The 18,909-nt window shown below is 40.7% G+C and overlaps 1 protein-coding gene, 1 non-coding gene and 1 pseudogene across 14 annotated transcripts in view; 1 reads left to right on the top strand and 2 right to left on the bottom strand.

Annotated features, from left to right (window-relative positions):
* Window positions 1–18,909, bottom strand: part of Trpm3 (transient receptor potential cation channel subfamily M member 3) — an 827,780-nt gene that overhangs the window by 44,638 nt on the left and 764,233 nt on the right. For all 13 annotated transcript variants that reach the window (XM_027940080.3, XM_027940084.3, XM_027940085.3 and 10 more), the window contains 2 exons: window positions 15,710–15,961; window positions 8,436–8,610 (listed from right to left, as the gene is read on the bottom strand). In XM_027940080.3, coding sequence (XP_027795881.2) covers window positions 8,436–8,610; window positions 15,710–15,961 — 427 coding nt within the window. The remainder of the gene's footprint in view (window positions 1–8,435; window positions 8,611–15,709; window positions 15,962–18,909) is intronic.
* LOC114096613 (U6 spliceosomal RNA) lies at window positions 3,249–3,342 on the top strand (annotated as a pseudogene).
* Trnav-cac (transfer RNA valine (anticodon CAC)) lies at window positions 10,076–10,147 on the bottom strand. Its single transcript has one exon. It is a non-coding gene; the product is annotated as a tRNA-Val (tRNA).

The following is an 18,909-nucleotide window of genomic DNA, read 5'->3' as shown; positions in this document are numbered from 1 at the left end:
TCATTAACCTTTTATATTACTACTCTTCCAGTCCTTTCCTGCCTCAAAATTCTGAGGGGAAATCTCTGGGGGAAATAAATCCCACAAGTTCTCTGTAGAATGGTATCATGGGACTGGTTGTTCTAAGTCTAACATATTCATATTTCAAGGGATTCTTGGCTGAAATATACTCAGGTTTGGGGACCTGAGTCGTATACACTATATCCACAGAGATTAACTTTGGGCTTTCATACTCTTCAAGTACATTCGTTTTTGTCTTTCCAGATTTCAGAGTTCTCATATTTGGATTGCAGATTTTCTTTCCTTCCTTGATTAGTCGGGCTGCTCTTGCTTAGTGTATGTATGTTTTCCTGAAGGGGCAATGACTAGAATTGTCCATAGTGTCCCAGGCAACTCGGGAGGCTGAGGCAGGAAGATTGCCAGTTTGAGGCCAGCCTTAGCAATTTAGCAAGATCCTATCTCAAAATTAAATAAACAAACAAATAAAAAGGTCTGAGGATGTAGCTCAGTGGTACTTCATCTGTGCAAGGCTCTGGCTTCAATCCTCAGTGCTTCAAACAAAAACAAAAACAAAACAAAACAACAAAATTCTTATCCTAATTAGTCCCACCACGCTTCCCCTCCCTGTCATCCTCTCTTCCTGCAGTTGGGGCTCCTGCAGGCACCACCCTCTTCTTTGATATTTTCCTCATGTGAAGCTGGGATTTGTGCCTAACAAATTTTCCCAGTATGGTTCCCTTCCCCTCCCCTTTCTATAAGCCTTTTGGAACCCCTCATCACTGGACAAAAATCCCTTTGCTTTTCATACATTTGTGAATGCATTTGGGTTTCAGAGATAACTAGCTGTGTTCTCTTCAACACTCTTCACCCCTTTCCAACCACTGATTGCTTTTCATTCTTGTGCAAAAAACCCTTAGAGTTTCTGGTCATCCTGATCACAGTCTTCCTGTTATCCTCTCCTGACTTACTACGGACAACTTCAATATCTGTATTGGCATATACAGAAGAACCTAGCTTCAAGATGCTTGACCTCAATTCCAACTTATCATAGAAACCACTTTATAGATATCCCTTCACTTTGTAATTATTCTAGATTACTCCACTTCTTAATTCTGCAATTACCCTACTTCTTCTTCCTCTTCTTCTTTTGGTACCAGGAATTAAACCCAGAGGTGCTTAACCACTGAGCCACATCCCATCCCCTTTTATATTTTATTTAGAGACAGGATCTCCCTGAGTAGTTTAGGGCCTTGCAGAGTTGCGAGGCTGGCTTGAACTCCTAATCCTCCTGCCTCAGCCTCCTGAGCCACTGGGATTACAGGTATGCACCCCAGTGCCCAGCTGAAATTACTATACTTCTTAATGGTAAATGCCAATTTATCATTCTTTGGCCACTTCTTAGCATCACAACTCTTAGGATCCCTAGTTCCCAATGTGCTTGTGGCTCAGGCTAGAAATCTGGTCGTCTGATCATTGTTTTTCCTTCTCGGCTTTTACCAACATTATATCTTTACTTTTTTTTCCTTCTATCTACTATACAGCCTAACCATGCAAATAGGTGAGATATGTGCCAAGTCAGTGACGTCTCTCATTTCCCCTAGTAGTGTTTACAAGACATCACAGTTCTTTGGGAAACTCCCCTTCATTGATACTTTCTCTGCCCCTCCTCCCTGCCCAATAAATACACCACCTTTCCTCCCTCTTCCCTAATAAATGCATTTGCCTTCCTACTCATTTTCTCTTAAATTACTGTGATTGGTTCTTGTACTCAACACTGAAATGCATATTCTTGGCAAAAAGCCACCAGTGACTTCCTAAACCTCTAATTGAGTGAATTCTTCTAAATATTCAACTCATTGAACTTTTTTCTCTTGCATTTGACGTTGTTCACTACTCTGTTTTCAGCATTCCACTCATGCTTCCTGTCTCTCTCTACTTATCCTCCCTGGCAAGCTCACCTGTCGTGGCTTTCACGATAGTTACATTCTTGATCCCCAATTCTGTTTCACCAGTCCAGCTGTTTCTACTGAGCTCTAGAGTTCTATATACAAAATAGCCTTCTTCATGGTGTCCTGGAATTCCACAGGAACCAATCCAACCCCAGTGGAATGTTGCCCCTGCCTCTCATGAGTCCTCCCAGGTCCTTCCTTTCAGTCAATGACATTGATTTTAGACTGAGCCAGAAATCTTGGAGCAATCCCCAGCTCCTCCATTTTAAATCCTCTTCTGCCTCCCCACAACCACCTTCAACCCCATCTGATTTCTTCCCAGATCCCGATGATTTCACCTTCCTCGAGTCCCATGGTGCCTGTGTTCTTCAGTCCATCCACTACTGCATGACACTGTCCCCTCATTGCTCACTTCCCATTAGCCTGAGAGCTCTGATGAAAATGTGTGTCTGATCGTGGCACTACCCTGGGCATGGAGTCCTCCATGATCTGTTCTCCTGCCTCTCTCCTCACACCCATTTGTCCTGCTCCTGCCTCTTGCCTCTCACCCTGCAGTCAGCCATGCTGAATTGCTTGCTGTTCCTGGAACTTTCCATACTAAGTCTCAGTTTGGAGTGCCATTCTTCTTTCTTCACACCCCCTGCTCCCATCTGCCTAGCGAACATCTGCTCGTATTTTAAAGCTCTCTCAGCCTTCCTTCTCTTTGCAAGGTCCCATCTCTCTCTTCTCTTTCTCTCTTAAGGCACGTTTATGTATTTGTTCTAATACATGACAGTAGGATGAATTATATATATTATAAATGTATAATATGTAAACTTGTATATATATTATACATATATGGAGTATAACTTCTCTTTCTTCTGGTTGTACGTGATGTAAAAAATTGCTCATGTCATATATGGGCATAGATAGTAATGTCCAATTCATTCTACTATCTTTCCTATTCCCATTCCATCTCTCTTCCCTTCATTCCCCTTTGTCTAATCCAAAGTACTTCTATTCTTCCCTAATAACCCCCGTCTCCCCACCGCCTTATTGTGAATTATTAGCATCTGCATATTGGAGAAAACATTCAGCCTTTGGTTTTTTGGGGATTGGCTTATTTCACTTAGCATTATATCCTCCAGTTCCATCCATTTACGGACAAATGCCATATTTCATTCTTCTTTAAGGCTGAGTAAATATTCTATTGTGTAAATATATCACATTTTCTTTATCCATTCATCTGTTGATGGGCACCTAGGTTGGTTCTATAGTTTAGCTATTGTGAATTGAGCTACTATAAACACTGATGTGACTGTGTTGCAGCACATATACTAAAATTGGAACCATACAGAGAACATTAGCGTCGCCCCTGTGCAAGGTCCCACCTCTACTGAACCCATACTCTTATCCTAGGTAAATGTGACTGCCTTCTTCTTTAGGCTCCATTTCTACACACATATCATCAATGCCAGTTTGTCTTTCCTGAGATGTAGACACCTTGAAGAAAGTATCTCTGTCATGTGTATCTCTGTACCTCACTTTCCAGTTCATAGAAAGAACAAAATAAACATCCATCAAATGAAGAATGAATTAATCTAATACAGAGCCCGACCTATGAGCAAATGCTCAGTGACTATCATGACAGTGGAACAAATGTGGACCACAACAATATACTGAATCATCTCAGAGGCCTGTTGCAAATAGCTCTGTTGTTTGGAAATCTATTAAGCCTTAGTTTGCACTAGTAAACAAGTCAGGTGGAGTATTGCCTATAATGTGAGTTGACTTTCAGGAACAGAAAATAGGGGCGGTAATGGCTGATGTTGGCTTGCTTCCTTAGCAATTTGCAAAATTAAAACGCAACCAAACAATTCCCCACTTCCTCCAAAGTTGGCAGTGGCTCAAGTTTTTCTTTTCCAGAATACTTTCTTTGGTCAGGCAACACTCCCTGCACTATAGCTGATAGGCATTTGTGTGCTCTGAATCCATTAGAGAAGGTCAGCCTGGAATACTAAACAGATGCACAGAGCTGAGTTTTGAGAACTAGAGTCTAACGATGGAGATGCATAACAATTGCCATCATCTCCGTTCACACTGTTGTTGGTTTCCCCATCGGCAGGCATATTTTAAAGACCGGCTCCGTGAGCTGTCCTAATTTCCACACCTGAAGTGAGGAACAATTAATCTGTGGCATAAAAGTAATTCAGGAGAGTGTTGTAGCTCCATATGCACATGCACGATCTTTGTTTCCAGTCAGCGTCACGGGGATAACATGCATCCCAAAGAGTAAGGACTTTTGAAAGATCTAGCAAAGGTTTCTACTCAATCAATCAATCAAATAAAAATGAAACAAGGCAAAACAAAAAACACCCTACTACTCCATACTGCCTATTAATTTCAGATGAAAAGCCCTAAGCAGTAAGACACAAAAATTGGCCCATGCATGAAGAAGATTGGGTAGTTAATTTGGAGTGAATGGAAATGGCTAGATAATATTAAGTTGTCATGGTAGAAAGTAAGTTTTGGACATTTTGCTTTCACAGTACTATCTAAACTTGTAAAAATACTCAGAGAGGCAGAAAGAAGGACTAAATTTAGACCCTCATTTAATGCATTCAAGAGTATGATTCATTTTTCCCTCGCCTAGGTACAGCCTGGGGAATCTGAATAGACACCAGGCAGCACGTGGATACCCTGTAAATAAATTGAAGTCTCATTCATTTGGAAGTGAGAGAAAGCGAGAGATGCCCCATTTTCTCTTCCAACAAAGTTGCACTTCCAGGCACCCCACACACCAAACTGTAGAACCAGATTTCTAAGCTGGTGAGAATCTAATTTTAACTTTGCTCTGGCCTTGGCAGGGTTGCTGCTGGAAATTTATTCTGCCGCCTCTTTACTCTAAGTGACTTTTACCCATCAAGCTCCAGTGGGATCCTGACCAGCTCTCAGAGGCCATGCAACATGGGTTACCCTAATGAGACAGCCAAAAAGAATGTCATCATTTGGTTTCAATGTATTTAACAACCTGAAGCCCAAATGACCTCACAGTAGCCCTTAACTGTGTCTTAGAGAGCTAGTATTATGTATAACACAAGTACCTGAAGACAATTTGGGGCTATTTAAAAAAATAAAAAACAATAAAAAAAAAAAAAAAAACAAATACTAACCAACCAAACAGTAGCAAGTTCAATTCCCATGAGTTATTGTGATTATTATTATGATCATTGTGTTTCTGGAGCACGTTACCATTGAGCTATATCCCCAGTCCTTTTAATTTTATTTTAAGACAGGGTGTCACTAAGTTTCTCAGGATGGTCTTGAACTTGCAATCCTCCTGTCTCAGCCTCATGAGTTGCTGGGATTACAGGTGTGCACTACCATGCCTGGCAAACCCCGTGAGTTAAATCAGAGTGTTAGGCATAGTTTCCAGGGTAAAGTAAACCATCACAGTCCCTTCCCCAGATTCATTATCTTCTTCCAGCCATGTTCTTCCACTCCTCTCTGCTTTCAACACCAAAGAAAATGTTTTAACTTCCACGGATAACTTAGATTAAGCCTGGACTATCATTTGTGGGAGGTGAAAAACACCTTAAGTTATTTGGTGATTTTATGTGACTCCATTTTTTTCTTTTGATTTTAATTTTTAAGCACATTTGGAAAGTAACCTTTCAAATCTAATTCTAGTATCTTTGGCATTATTGGTAGTTCTGTGTTTAGAGCAAATGACAAGAAAAAAGATTAAATGCATATAAAAAAATTCTCACTTAGGTAATATTGCCTCCCAGAAGTGAGGAATATTTAAGCTGTCCTCTATTCTGAGGTATATAATTGATGTTAATGACCCATCCCAAGGATCCCATTGAACATCCCCATATATCTACCCAATAAAGAAAGATCATTTCCCAAACATGAAATGGGTTCAGCAATTTTGAAGTCAAAAATCAACAAGATTTAGATATAGAGCACGTGCATCACGTTTGGAATGAGTTGCCTGAGGTGTGTTTGAATGAGCAGCACTTGGAGAGGCCCACACAGGGTACATCCACAGGATGGGATTGGCAGACCCTGCATAGGGCTGTGGGTCCAGGTGGACATGAGATCCGATCAGCCTGAATACATGCTTCACACACCAACCTGGACACGGCACAGAGAAGAGGCAGACACTGTGGGGCAGCAGAAATGATCTGTACCTTTCTCAAACAGCTTAGTACTTGGGTCTCTTGGGCGATTCTGAACAACCAAGTGGGGTAGTCATGCAATCCTCATTGAGCCCACCTGGTGCCATAGCATGAATAGCAAATCATTTTAGAGGACACGGATGTTCAGTGACTTTCGCCAAACAGAGTGACAGATTTGGGGGCAGCCTTCTGTATCCATTTGAGAAAGGACGAATATACATTAGCACTCTAGACAGAAAACTGGCTGATTTAGCTTAGAACAGTGGCTACTGCTGTAGCCAATTTCAGAACGTCACAAAGGGAGGTAAGTGGTAGGGGGAAGGGCATTACCAAGGTTGCATCCATCCAAGGCTGGGTCAGTTACAGATGGGGATTTGGGGTAGAAATTTATTCTCACACACGTAGAGCACCACAGATCTAATTCACAGTATGGGGAATCTATTTTCATACTTCATTCACACAAAACACCTCTCTTCCATCTCCGGGGACTGGGGTTTTCAAGTTCTAAACTACAATCAGCCCTTCTTTTAAAATAGCAATAAAAAATCCTCTTATTCAGCCAGATGGTGGTGTTTGTTGCACTAGGCTGGGTTCATAGTACAACATCAATAAATGGCCACTTGTAGAGGGACAGACAGAATCCCATTTATAAAATATATCTACACCTCCCTGCTTCTCCCATCCTTCATTGTCAAACAAACCCATGGGAGCTTCATCTCATTTTGGGGAAGAAATGACAACTAGAAAAGGCTAAAATAGCATAACTAAGTGGAACAGCGATTTCTAGGGGGGGAAAACATACTTAATCTCCAAGGATGATGATTACAGGTGGGCTTTTTAAGAGTTTTCCTCTAGGGACCATTGGAAAGGAGGCTCTCAAGGATTGTCTCCACTCGCTGGGAAGGTGCCCTGGCAGAAGCCTGGACATTGTCAACCAATTATAACTGGGGGATGGAGTTAAGATTCTTTCTCAGTGAGTTGGCTAAGTCTCATACACAAATATTTGTTCCAATTAGGTGTTCCAAAAAGCCTCGTCTGCCTCTGATAACGCATTTGGAGAGGGAAGCAGTATTTGTTCAAAATCCATCATGAGGGGGAAAATGATGTGCTGGTGTGTTCTGTTGCCAGTGTATACTTGCTCTTCCCAGGACTGGAGGAATCACTCCTGAGTGCTTTGTCTGTGTGTTGCTGGTTTGGCCCGATCTGAGATGGGCAAGGGGATTGGGATGCTGACTAATCTCTGCTCCTGCTTCTAATAAGCTATCCTACCTGGTTATGTAACCCTAATCCATGTCCACAGTCTGGGCTCAGATGGTTGGCCTGTCAGCAAAAACTGTCTAAAAAACGTTAATTCGACAGTGTTGGAGGGATGCTATTTCCAGAGCTAAACTCCTCAGGGAAAATGAGAGATAGCTGCTTCTGGGATTCAACTCCACTGAACTAAAAGATTTTCTCTTTCCTGATGCTTTCTTCCCCAGTAATTTCCCAGTGCCTGGTGCGCCCTGACATTTGGTCCAAATAAAATCTTGGAACAGACTCTTAGGCTACAACTATCTTCAAACTCCATACAAAAGGAGTGTTTACTATGGAGAATCAGTATTTTTAACGCTTGAAACATTGGGAGCCTGCTTGTGCTGGGTCCTCACACTGAATCACTTCATGATACTGATACTATTTTTTTTTTTCTGGCATTTATAGCAAGCAACTCAGCTTATGACCTAAGGCATTTTCCATACTTCCAGGCAATGAATACTAACTTCCTATGAGTCTCAAAAGCACATAATTTAAGACAGTGGGAAAGGGAATTGGAGAATATTTTCCAGTGCAAGGGAAACACCATACAGATGTTTGCCCTTACCCTTGAATTCTGATGACAAAATTGAGAATTGTTTATTTGGTCTGAAGTCAAACTCAAGGACTTTATTTTTTTAAAAGACTGAGGGTTAAGTGTTGGGTTAGGAGTGGGGAGTTGTGACATAATATATCCATGATATCAAAACATCCAACACATGGCCCTTGGATTTTGAATCACAAAAACAAAAATTTAGATCTTTTTAAATGATTCATTTTTGGATCCAATTTGGTATACCAGATGTCAATTTGTGAGACAGAAAGACATACCTGAAAATACACCTAAGGACTACTTTGCTAAAATTGTATATTCACCTTCTGTAATTTTTTTTTTCCACCAGGATAACAAGCTAGGAATCGGTCCTCTATCTTGAGCCATTTATTGAGAACAAATAGATGAACTTGGAAGAGACACAACCCAATTGAAGTTAAATACCTGACTTTGGTGTATGAGAATCATAAACTTGCTTACGGTCTATCTGGTCCGCAAACACTTCCCCATAAATCATCCAGTAGGGCATGTAGAAGATGTTCTTGGCCAGTTTCCATGATGGCTCCTCATTGGGAAAGAGGATGGCTTGCCTGGCGACTCCAAAGCTCATCAGTACCACCAGCATAATGATGACAAAGTACATCATGTCTATCATCTGGAAGAGTGAAGAAGCAGAGGGAAAAACACAAGAAAACCCATGTGATTGAATGCTTTAGTGAATGCTGATGTTGAGGAACATCTGTGAAGGAAAGTCACTTTCTAACTGCTGATAAGGGATGTTTTGATAGGGAATTCTATCCATATAGGAGGACAGCTGGCCTATTGAGTCCCATGTCCACAGAATCTTTTTTTTTTTTTTGGTGGTGCTGGGGATGGAACCCAGGGCCTTATGCATGCAAAGCAAGGACTCTACCAACTGAGCACTTACAGAATCTTATCAGTAACTCAAAAAACATTTTTTTTTTTTAAAAAGTACACACCAAATGAAGTCCCTTTGCTTTTCATTGCTTTCTCTGGGACATAGTCAAGTCTAGGCAAGGGAGTCATAGTCGCATTACAAAGGATGTGACATCCACACGAACTTTTTCTCTGCTTTTAGGGGTTGGTGTTGGTAGTGGGGATGGTCTCTTTGGGGCTCTTCTTGGTAGAACTGGAATTGAGATAGTTGAACTATTTCAAGAACTTGTACAATGTAGTAAATTCCCTTTCTCAGTTTTGAAAAGCTGACAAAGAATTGGAAAGCTCAATAAAATAATTTCTTGTAAATAAAGCCAGTTCTATCATCTTCTTGTGACCACATTCCATTGTTTGTCTAGCACAAACCAGTCTCTCAGAGAACTAGTCTTCCTATACTCCTCCTGCAGGTATCTTACTAGTTATGGATGTTGTTTTCCTAGCATTAGAACCAGGTGGCCTAATGACCTGCACCTGTACCTACTGCTGAACTGATGCATTTTCTCTTTGATATGTTTATAAAATCCTTCTACTGAATTTTAGTACAACGTTGTCTCTTATTCCTCTTCCTTCCTTATTTATTACTGTGATATATGTTATTTGGGATTTGCTTCTCAAATGCCAAATTGCTTTCCTTTTATTACCCAAAATAGATGAGGATGCAATGACTATTGATTTTGCCAGGCCAGAACTCATTACCTCCTTCTTTTAGAAAAGTTTCCACCCTTTTGTTTCCCAGGAGAGGTTAATCAAAACACTTCACCCCCTGGCAATGGTGATGGGAGATGGGAAGTGGGTCCTACACAGAGAAGCCAACCAATCCTCCCCCCCCCCCCCTTTTGGTTCTGAGGATTGAACCCAGGGCCTAATGCATGCTAGGCAAATGCTCTACCATTGAGCTATACTCTCTGCTCCCTAGATGAATTTGAAAACTTTTGTTTTGAAAGAGTATATTCCTTGATACATGTCGCTGAAATTCAAACATTCCTGTATGCCTTAGGACATTGGGGTCTCAATATATTTTAGATCAATTAATCAACTTCCAAGGCAACTTCAAAAGCCATTTCTCACTTTGAAACAAAATACAAATCCCTCCAATTTTTTAAAAATATTTACTTTTCAGTTGTAGTTAGACACAATACCTTTATTTCACTTATTTATTTTTTATATGGTGCTGAGGATCGAACCCAGGGTCTCGCACGTGTGAGGCGAGTGCTCTACCACTGAGCCACACCCCAGCCCCCAAATCCCTCCAAATTTGACATCCATTTTTATTTTTCATTATCCTCATAGATACATGCTAGCTAGTTATTCCTTCCACAATTTAATGGTCTCAGGACTCTTTGTGTGAGCAAGCTGGCTGTGTTGAAATCATTTTATAGGAAATCTGGATCTGTTTTTCATCTACTCTCTCTATTTTGTAAAATTCTTTCATCACTTATTTACGAGAAGTTCTATCAATAAAAAAGCACACATGAGTCCTTTGTATTATGTTTATTTACATTAATTAAAAAATGGGTGGGAGAGGCCGGTATGCACTCATGAGATTTAGGAACTTGTTTGACCCAAGAAAATTCAGCCAGTAAATACAGAAACCATACTAATTTAATTTCTCACCATTGTTTTCACTCAGATTGGATCTGATATCTCTCCAGAGGGTCAAAATAACCAAAAAGAAGACATATTCTTCTCAACTGCTTAGCTTTGTATAGTTGAAAGTCTTTACTTCCATACAAATATCAAAATCTGAGCACTATTAATGAGAACAGGGGATGACTCCTTGTGTTTGTAAAGCTAAATCATTCACTCACTTCAATGTTAAGATTTTGCACTATTTTTAGAAATACCTTTCAGCGTGCTCAACACAGGAGAGTACGTACTCTAGTGATTCTGCACATTTTCTCAGGTGACAGACAACCTGGGTTTTCACCTGGGCTTTACTAGCAAAAAAAAGCTAAGTGGAAAAAAATACAAGAAAAAAGTTAAAGATGACTCCAGGAAAAGAAAATAAAAGATTTCTGAACATTTCCCTGACCATTAAAAAAAAAATGGAAAAGAAGAAGAAAAACAAAAAGGATTGCTAAGTGGCCTGGGGCAAGTTGCTTAATCTTATTATTATTTTTTTATTTTTAAAATGGGGACAGTAATAACATCAAAAATGCATCTTATTGTTATAAGAATTAAATGTGATAACATGTGAACACTTAATATGGTGAGTTCTCAGTTGCTATTAATGGATTATTATTAGAGGTGGAAGGAGGTCAGGTGTTGGAATCAGGAGCTAAAATCCTGCCGCTGTCTTTGCTACATCTCAGTTTATTGTATTGCTAAATGAAGATACTAAGACCTATTTCTTGGGGTGTAATGATGAAGACATGTCTCAAGTATCTGGCACATAGTAAAGGGTAGCTGCTAATGCTGTTTTTGTTCTGCATTATATAAGTGAGCTGAGACTTGGCTTAGAGAATTGTCTTGATAAATGGATTATGAAGGCAAGGGGTTAGGATTTCAAGCAATCCTGACCTGCAGATCAAATGGGATTTTACTGGAGAAGTGGGTTTCCATGTTAGCACTTGGAACACTGGATTCTTCTGCAATGCAAAGGGACACAGAACCAATTTCAAAATAGTCCTCCTGTGTCCAGGAATCTCAGTGATGTCTGTCTCTAGACTTCAGGGCACAGTGAGTACCTGACTGTTCAATACTGAAACAAGTCTCTCTAATGTTGAGGGGCTTTCTGTGTAAACACATCTGGGAATATTTTGTTCCACTTCCAGCCTGGCAGCCCATCTGGCTCCCTCATAAATTCTACAGACGTATTTTATCTACCTTCTGGATCAATGACTCAATTATTGAACTAATTATCTTAAAATTTCCATAGAAGAGAAGCAAAGTCCTCAAATATTCTCATTTTCTACCTATTCTTGACTGACAAATGAAGTCATTCATAAGTTAGGAGGTAGAGAAAACGCAGTACATTCCTCTTGCTCAATCCTTAGTAAGATTTCATTCTAGTCAAAACTGGGGATAATTATGCCATTACTAAAATGACAGATGTGGATTTTAACATAAGCTTGCTGCATTAGTGTAACTTCAGTTATTTCAAGTGTTTAAACGCCACCTAGATTCTTAAAAGAATTATATTTGGTCAGTTTGGGTTTTTGCAATTTTTAATTGTTAATATAAGGTGACCATCAGAAAACCAACCAATCAGACTAAATACCCCCACCCCTAGTGCTGTAGTTCTCAGCAGAGGGTAATTTTTGTCCCTCAGGAGACACTCAGCAATGTTTGGAGACAGTTTTGTCAGAACTCTGTGTGTTGGCATCTAATGAGCAGAGGCCACAGCATTGAACAACCTGTAATATATAGGACGGTGCCTCAAACAAAGAATTACCTAGCCCAGAATATCAAGAGTGTCAAGGTGGAGAAAGCTTAATCTTTTATAGCTAATTAGAGTTCTTCACTCTCATTGGGCCAAGGAACAATTCATTTGAGAATTTCATAAAAGTTTGTCAAGAAAATTCACCTACTACTCATACATAAATTGGGGGAAGGATCCATAGACTGCTCTACTAAGCCCCAACTATAGAATCTGTCCTTAGACAGATATTCTCACCAAAATCTCAAATTCATCATTAAAGTACAAAAAAAGACAACATACCAGGTAGAATAACAGAGTAATATACATATTTTTTCCTAGCCAAAAAATACTCAATTGAGTTGGGGTTCAGTTTTGAGTGAGTAACTTCAGTTTGAGAATTCAAATTTTTCCTCTCTAGAATGGTTTGGTGATATGTGCCCTGTTATGGTTTGGATGTGGTGTCCCTCCAAAGCTCATGTGTGAGACTATGCAAGAAGGTTTGGAGGAGAATCTTTGAATTAATCCCTGATGGTATTAACTGAGCGGTAACTGGAGGCAGATGTGGTGTGGCTGGAGGAAGTGGTTAATTAGGGTGTGGCTATGGGGTATGTATTTTGTATCTAGAGAGTGGGTTCTCTTTCTTTCTGCTTCTTAATCACTATGATGTGATCTGCTTCCCTCTGTAACACACTCTGCTATGATGGTCAGCCTCATCTTGAGCCCCAAGAAATGGAACCACACTTCTATGACTGAGACCTCTGAAATCATGAGTCCTCAAATAATTCTTTCCTCCTCTACAATTGTTCTGGTTGGATTCTTTAGTCACAGCAGCAAAAAGCTGACTAAAACATGCTTTAAATATGGCTGATATTATGAATACCAACCTTCTGTATCAAAAGGTTAAATTTATAGCAGAATAATCATGCTTACTGATATTTCCTTTTTACATTGTACTTTAAAAACGCAATATAAACATAATGATAGCAGATACAATTTATCAACCACTAAACCATGAGCCAGACATGGATGGCCACTTAACATACTTCTAATGATCCACAACAAACCTACAAGATGCACTTTCATTATTCATTACTACTTGAAAAATGAGTAAACTGAATCTCAAAGAGGTTAAGTACATTGCTTAAGGTCTTCTACTCAATTCATTGTGAATTCAAATTCTTGCAAGAGTTTGTAAGTGATTTTTGTAGGAAGATTTTGTATGTAAGATTCATTTTAGTAGTCACACACCCAGATGTTTGATAAATATTGAGTTGGCAATGATGTATATAGTAAAACTATATATAGTTTATATATATATATAGTAAAACTTGAGTTTTTGAAGAAGGATATCTATTGAAAAAGTATATCTATTAGCCGGGCATGGTAGCACTCACCTGTAATCCTAGCAATTCAGGAAGCTGAGGCAGGAGGATGGCAATTTTGAGGCCAGACTGGGCAATTTAGCGAGACTTTGACCCAAAATAAAAAGTAAAAAGTTCTGGGGATGTAGCTCAGTAATAAAGCACCCCCTTCTGGGTTGAAACCCCGTACCCCCTCTCTCACACACAGAGAAAGAATGAAAAAGAAACAGACCTCTATTGACCACTTGTTGGTTTCAATATCTCATACAATAAAAATGCAGATTATTAATAAAGAGGTTTCTCATTAAGAGGTGTTCACATAGGTAGGATGGATGTACTTAGCTTTCCCAAATAGGTCCTACAAAGGGGATATACAGAAGAAGTGGGAGATCTGATAAAATGCCTAGTGTTTGGGATTCAGGATCTGACTCTTTGTCTAGGGAGTGTGGGGAAGGAGTCAATTTACTCATGCACTCCCTGATTTTTGTCAATGCTGTCCTCTAGGGCTCAGTTTTTATGGAAAAAGACTAAAAGCTGGTGTGTGGTTAAGAAATATGGGACAAAGTCCTTGGCCATTTATGAGGAAGCATATTAGTTTGTTCTGCTAGGGATTCTATGTTAAAGATTTAGGTGCAGCATTTTGGAGCTTCCCCGCCCCCCCCCCCCCCCCCAGTACTGGTAATTGATTCAGGGGCACTCAACCACTGTGCCACATCCCCAGCCCTATTTTGCATTTTATTTAGAGACAGAGTCTCACTGAGTTACTTAGCCTTGCTGAGGCTGGCTTTGAACTCTCGATCCTGCTGCCTCAGCCTCCTGAACCACTGGGACGATAGATGTGTGCCAGAGTGCCCAGTTTTTTTTTTTTTTTTAAACAGACATTATTTCCTAGCAGTGTAAGAATACACACAACGTATGATCTTCAATTCAAAATTCAAACTCAACTGAAGTCAACTCAAACACACACTGTTTTTCTTCCATTTATGTAGCGAAATGAATCTTTCTATAACTTTTTTTTAAAGCATCTTTAAAAAAAATCTTTAAAAATCTGTTAAAAATTTGTGACTCAGCTACAACATAACTTTCATGTGAATGCTTTTCTGACCTATATTCTTTTTGTACTTTATACACATCTATCACAACATCCTCACACTGTGTATTAATTACTTTCTTTCTTTCTCTCAATGTTTATTTCATAGAAAGAATCTCTTTGTACATTCAAATCCTAGGCTGGTACCTGGCACAAAATAGATCATCTTTGTATATTCTGTAGTTTGCAAATGGCTAATAATTAAATTCCCCAGTTTTTGTATACAGATATAGTCAAACTCCCAAACACTTAACGGGAATTTAAAAAATAAAACACCCAGCCAAACTTGGTGGTACATGACTGTAATCCCAGTGACTCAGGAGGCTGAGGCAAGAAAATCACAAGTTTGAGGCCAGCCTAGGCAAGTTAATAAGACCCTGTCTCAAAATAAAAAATAAAAAGAGTTGGGAATGTAACTTCGTGGTAGACCACTTCTGGGTTCATTCCCCAGTACGAGTGGGGCGTGGGGGGGGATAAAGTAAAACACCCCTGGAGCTATCTCTTGCAGACTTTGATAGCAGGTCCAAATAAATTATAGTCCTCCTCCTATTATTATAACTCTTCCTCTGAGAACTTAAAACATGGAATTAGAGAGCCCTCCTTTGTGGTGAGCTGCTCTGAATGACCACGTCTTCCAGTCCTGAAGCACGAGGCTTTGAACAATCACTACATTTCGTGGTGACTTGGGTGTTGTCCCAGCTCAGATAGCAAGGCGCGTCTTCAGGTGCAGGCGTCACCCAAGGGGATTGAGCTACACTCACCTATTCCTTTGTAATCCTTCTCCTTGCCTCATTTGAATGGCTTCTTCCCAATAAAATGTTCAGCTCCTCTCTTCTCTCTCTTTCCACGGACCCTTAAGGTCAGAGGAGCCATCATAGGACCCAAAGAAAAAGGTATTTCTCTGTCTCTGTGTGATTACTGCGTGCCAGCCCAGTTCACCTGGGGTGACCCTGAGTGTTTAGTTGTGGAATGTGACACTGCTTACCATTTTTCCAATCATCATTACATATGGGCCCAGATACTTGTTCACTCCGAAGATGTCTAGTAAACGGATGTACCAATAAATGATGTTCACGCAATAGATAACTCTCCCATCACTCCTGAAGGGCTGGTCTTGAAGACGAAGGATCATTCCAACAGAGAACAGAAGGATGGCTATGAGGTCTGTGACATTCCAGTACTCCTGCAGCCACACCTTCACTTTCTGCAGCAACTTGCCTGGCTCTGACATCAGAATCTACAAGGCAAGAGAGAGAGAGAGAGTGGAGTTAAAGTGTGGTTTGTGTCTATATTTCAAGCCCAGTTGGAATGTGCTTGGTTTGTTAGCTAACATCAGTAGCCCCCCCCACCATCTGTGTCTACTTGAATGCTTGCATGCTAGCAATATACAACTGAGCTAAGCTTAGGTGATCCAAATGCAAATGGTCTAGAAGCAGATATAAGCAATAAGTTTGATCCTTTGGGGGTTTTGCTATAACATTGTTTTTCTTAGTATACTACAAATCTTTTGCAAACTCTTCCTCCACTTTAGTAAACAGCTCCGCCATATTGAATTACTCAGGCCACTCCCTCAGGAACACTCCTTAACTCCTCCCTCGAATCAACCAGTCCTATCACTTCTAAGCACAACCTGACCATCCACTTCTCACTACCTCCATTTCCCATTATATCTAAGTCCCATTACCTCTCACACATGATTGTGGCAAGCTTCTAACTGGCATCCCTGTTGTCATTATTGCCTACCAGACTGGAATCCGTTCTCTGATCTTCAAAAACCTAAGCTGTGATCTGAATGGTGATTACAGGATGGATTGTTTGTGTAGGCAAAAAACTCATCAAGCTGCATCTTTAGTATTTGTTACGGGTTAATTAGTCCTCATTTTTTAAAAAGGAGAGACTTGAGAAACAAATGAACAACAACAAAAACTAAAGCAAATTATGATAGATGCATACTTAAAATTTTTGATGGCTTCCATTACATTAGAGAAAATCCCAAACTCCTTATTGTGGCCTCATTTCATGTCCTGTCACATGCTCCCTTCCTTTGTACCCTGCATCCACATTGGCCTGCTCTTAAGCATAGAAATTCCATCCCATGTTCAGGACATTGTGCTTATCCCTTCTGTTGGGCATTTCTTCACCCAGAATGTTACATATTTGTCTCTTCTTCATCCTCAATGTCTCTCCTTGGTGTCCTCTACTTAGGAAGGCTTTTTTTTTTTTTTTTTTTTTTTGACCATTTTAGCTGCAGTAGCTTCCATGTCTCCAAGTCACTCTCTAATATATTGCCCTATTGAATTTTTGAAGTCTTTCTCACTATAAAATTATCTTCTCTGTACATGTATATGTATGTTTATATGAATATGTGTATGCCCATCCACCCATCCATCCATCCATCCATCCATCCTTCCTTCCTTCCTTCCTTCCCTCTTCACTAGATTGTGAACTCTGGGAGCAGAGCCTTTGTATTCCAGGCCTGTTACATAATAGACACTCAATAAATATTTGTCAATAGACGTTGCATTGGTACCTGGCAGCAATTCTCCTGTCTTTTACACATTTGAGTTGCGGGGTGGAACTCTCGATTTACTTTAAGCCAAGAGAGACTACCACACGTGGGCTCTAGGAAATGTCAATCTCATGATTCTCTTATGTTTACTACTGAGGTTTCCAACTCTTCACCATGACCGACCCTTTCTCTCACTCAGGATGTCTCAAAGAAGAGGAGAAAAAAGACTGGGGACAGTCATTTCTCTGGTTATTATTGATTATTTCAAATAATCAGCTGTTATTTGATTGAATCTTCATATCCACTATAATGGTTTACCCTGGTCTGAAATACTAAGAAGGGGAAGTTTAGTAAATCAAGGCTTGGGTTTGGAAGGCTGAGCAAGATATCAAGAATCACCTGGTAGCCTTGTTCTTCATCCTCTACAGTGTTTCTCCTCTGACCTCTAGCCCAGGGTTTCTTGAATTTCAGTGTGCATCAAAATCATATTCAAGGCTGGTTAAAACACAGATGGCTGGCTCCACCTTCAAGTTCCTGCTGAAGCAGACCTGGGGTGGGCCAGAGGATCTTCCTTTCTAACATGTCTCTGAGAGCCACTGTTGTACCCATCAGGAGTGTTGCCATTGTCCTGGTTGTTTCTCACTCTTGGCCCCATCTCAACCCATCTCTCTCTCTCTCTCTCTCTCTGTGTGTGAGAAGAAGAGGAAGAGGGAGGGAGGATGGGCAAAACCCTGGAGCTTTTCTAACCTTTTGTTCAAACTGCTAAATACAGAGTTATATAGTAAAATTTTTAAATAGTGAAAACATTTTTTTTGTGGTGTCCCACAACATTAAGAAAAGAGATAAAAGCAAAATAGCTTGGGGTGAAGCAGAAGTAAAAGATCAAGGGTCAAGATTCAGGAATCTCCCCCCAACCCCAAGGATCTTCCTTAGCATCCTGGGACCCTGCAGAGGAAAGAGTCTTGAGATGGTGTGACAGTTTTCAGTCCTAGCCCTCTTTTCCAGCTGTGGATTAAAAAAAAAAAAATTGCTTACGACCCTGAGCCTTGGTTCCCAGACGTGTAAAGTGGGGATGTCATCATAACTGTGCCATTGACCTCACAGAGTTGGGGGGAGGAGGACCAGAATGAGATAACGTCTACAAAGCCATGCTGTAAACAGTGCCACTCTGTTAAGGGATTACCATGGCTTGCCTGGTGACTACTGGCAGAAGTATGTGGTGCTGGGAACGGGAGGGCAGCATGTGAAACCACAGAGCTGTCCTTGTTTATCCCTTGGGAGGCACGGAAGTGCAAACTTTTCCATGTTTCCAGGATCTTGCGTCTGAGCTCCTCAGGCGGGTGTCTAGCGGGGGGGGTCTTCTTCCCCTTGGTAGTGGAGAATCTCTTGATGGAGTTCAGGGCAGGGACACAGGGTGAGGGGTAACCTCACCAGGCCACAGAGAGAAAGGTCAGACACTAAGACAGTCACTGCCTGGCTCCCCACAGCTTCCTCAGGAGCCAAGACTCTTCCTCTGACCCCCTCCTGACCCAGCTGGGAAGCCCTGCCCTCCTGCCATGACATGCTGCCTGGGGAGAAATGGAGAGCTAGGCCCGGAAGGTCCTGGCAGCTGGCCGGCTTGGCAGTCTCCACCAGAACAGTCCATGGAGTACAGACTGCTCCCTGTCTTCTTCCAG

The sequence above is a fragment of the Marmota flaviventris genome, chromosome 13 (genome assembly GCF_047511675.1).
Source record: "Marmota flaviventris isolate mMarFla1 chromosome 13, mMarFla1.hap1, whole genome shotgun sequence".
In the NCBI taxonomy this organism is placed as follows: domain Eukaryota; kingdom Metazoa; phylum Chordata; class Mammalia; order Rodentia; family Sciuridae; genus Marmota; species Marmota flaviventris.
The sequence above is the reverse complement of the archived record's forward strand: the minus strand, read 5'-3'. Positions and strand labels throughout refer to the sequence as shown.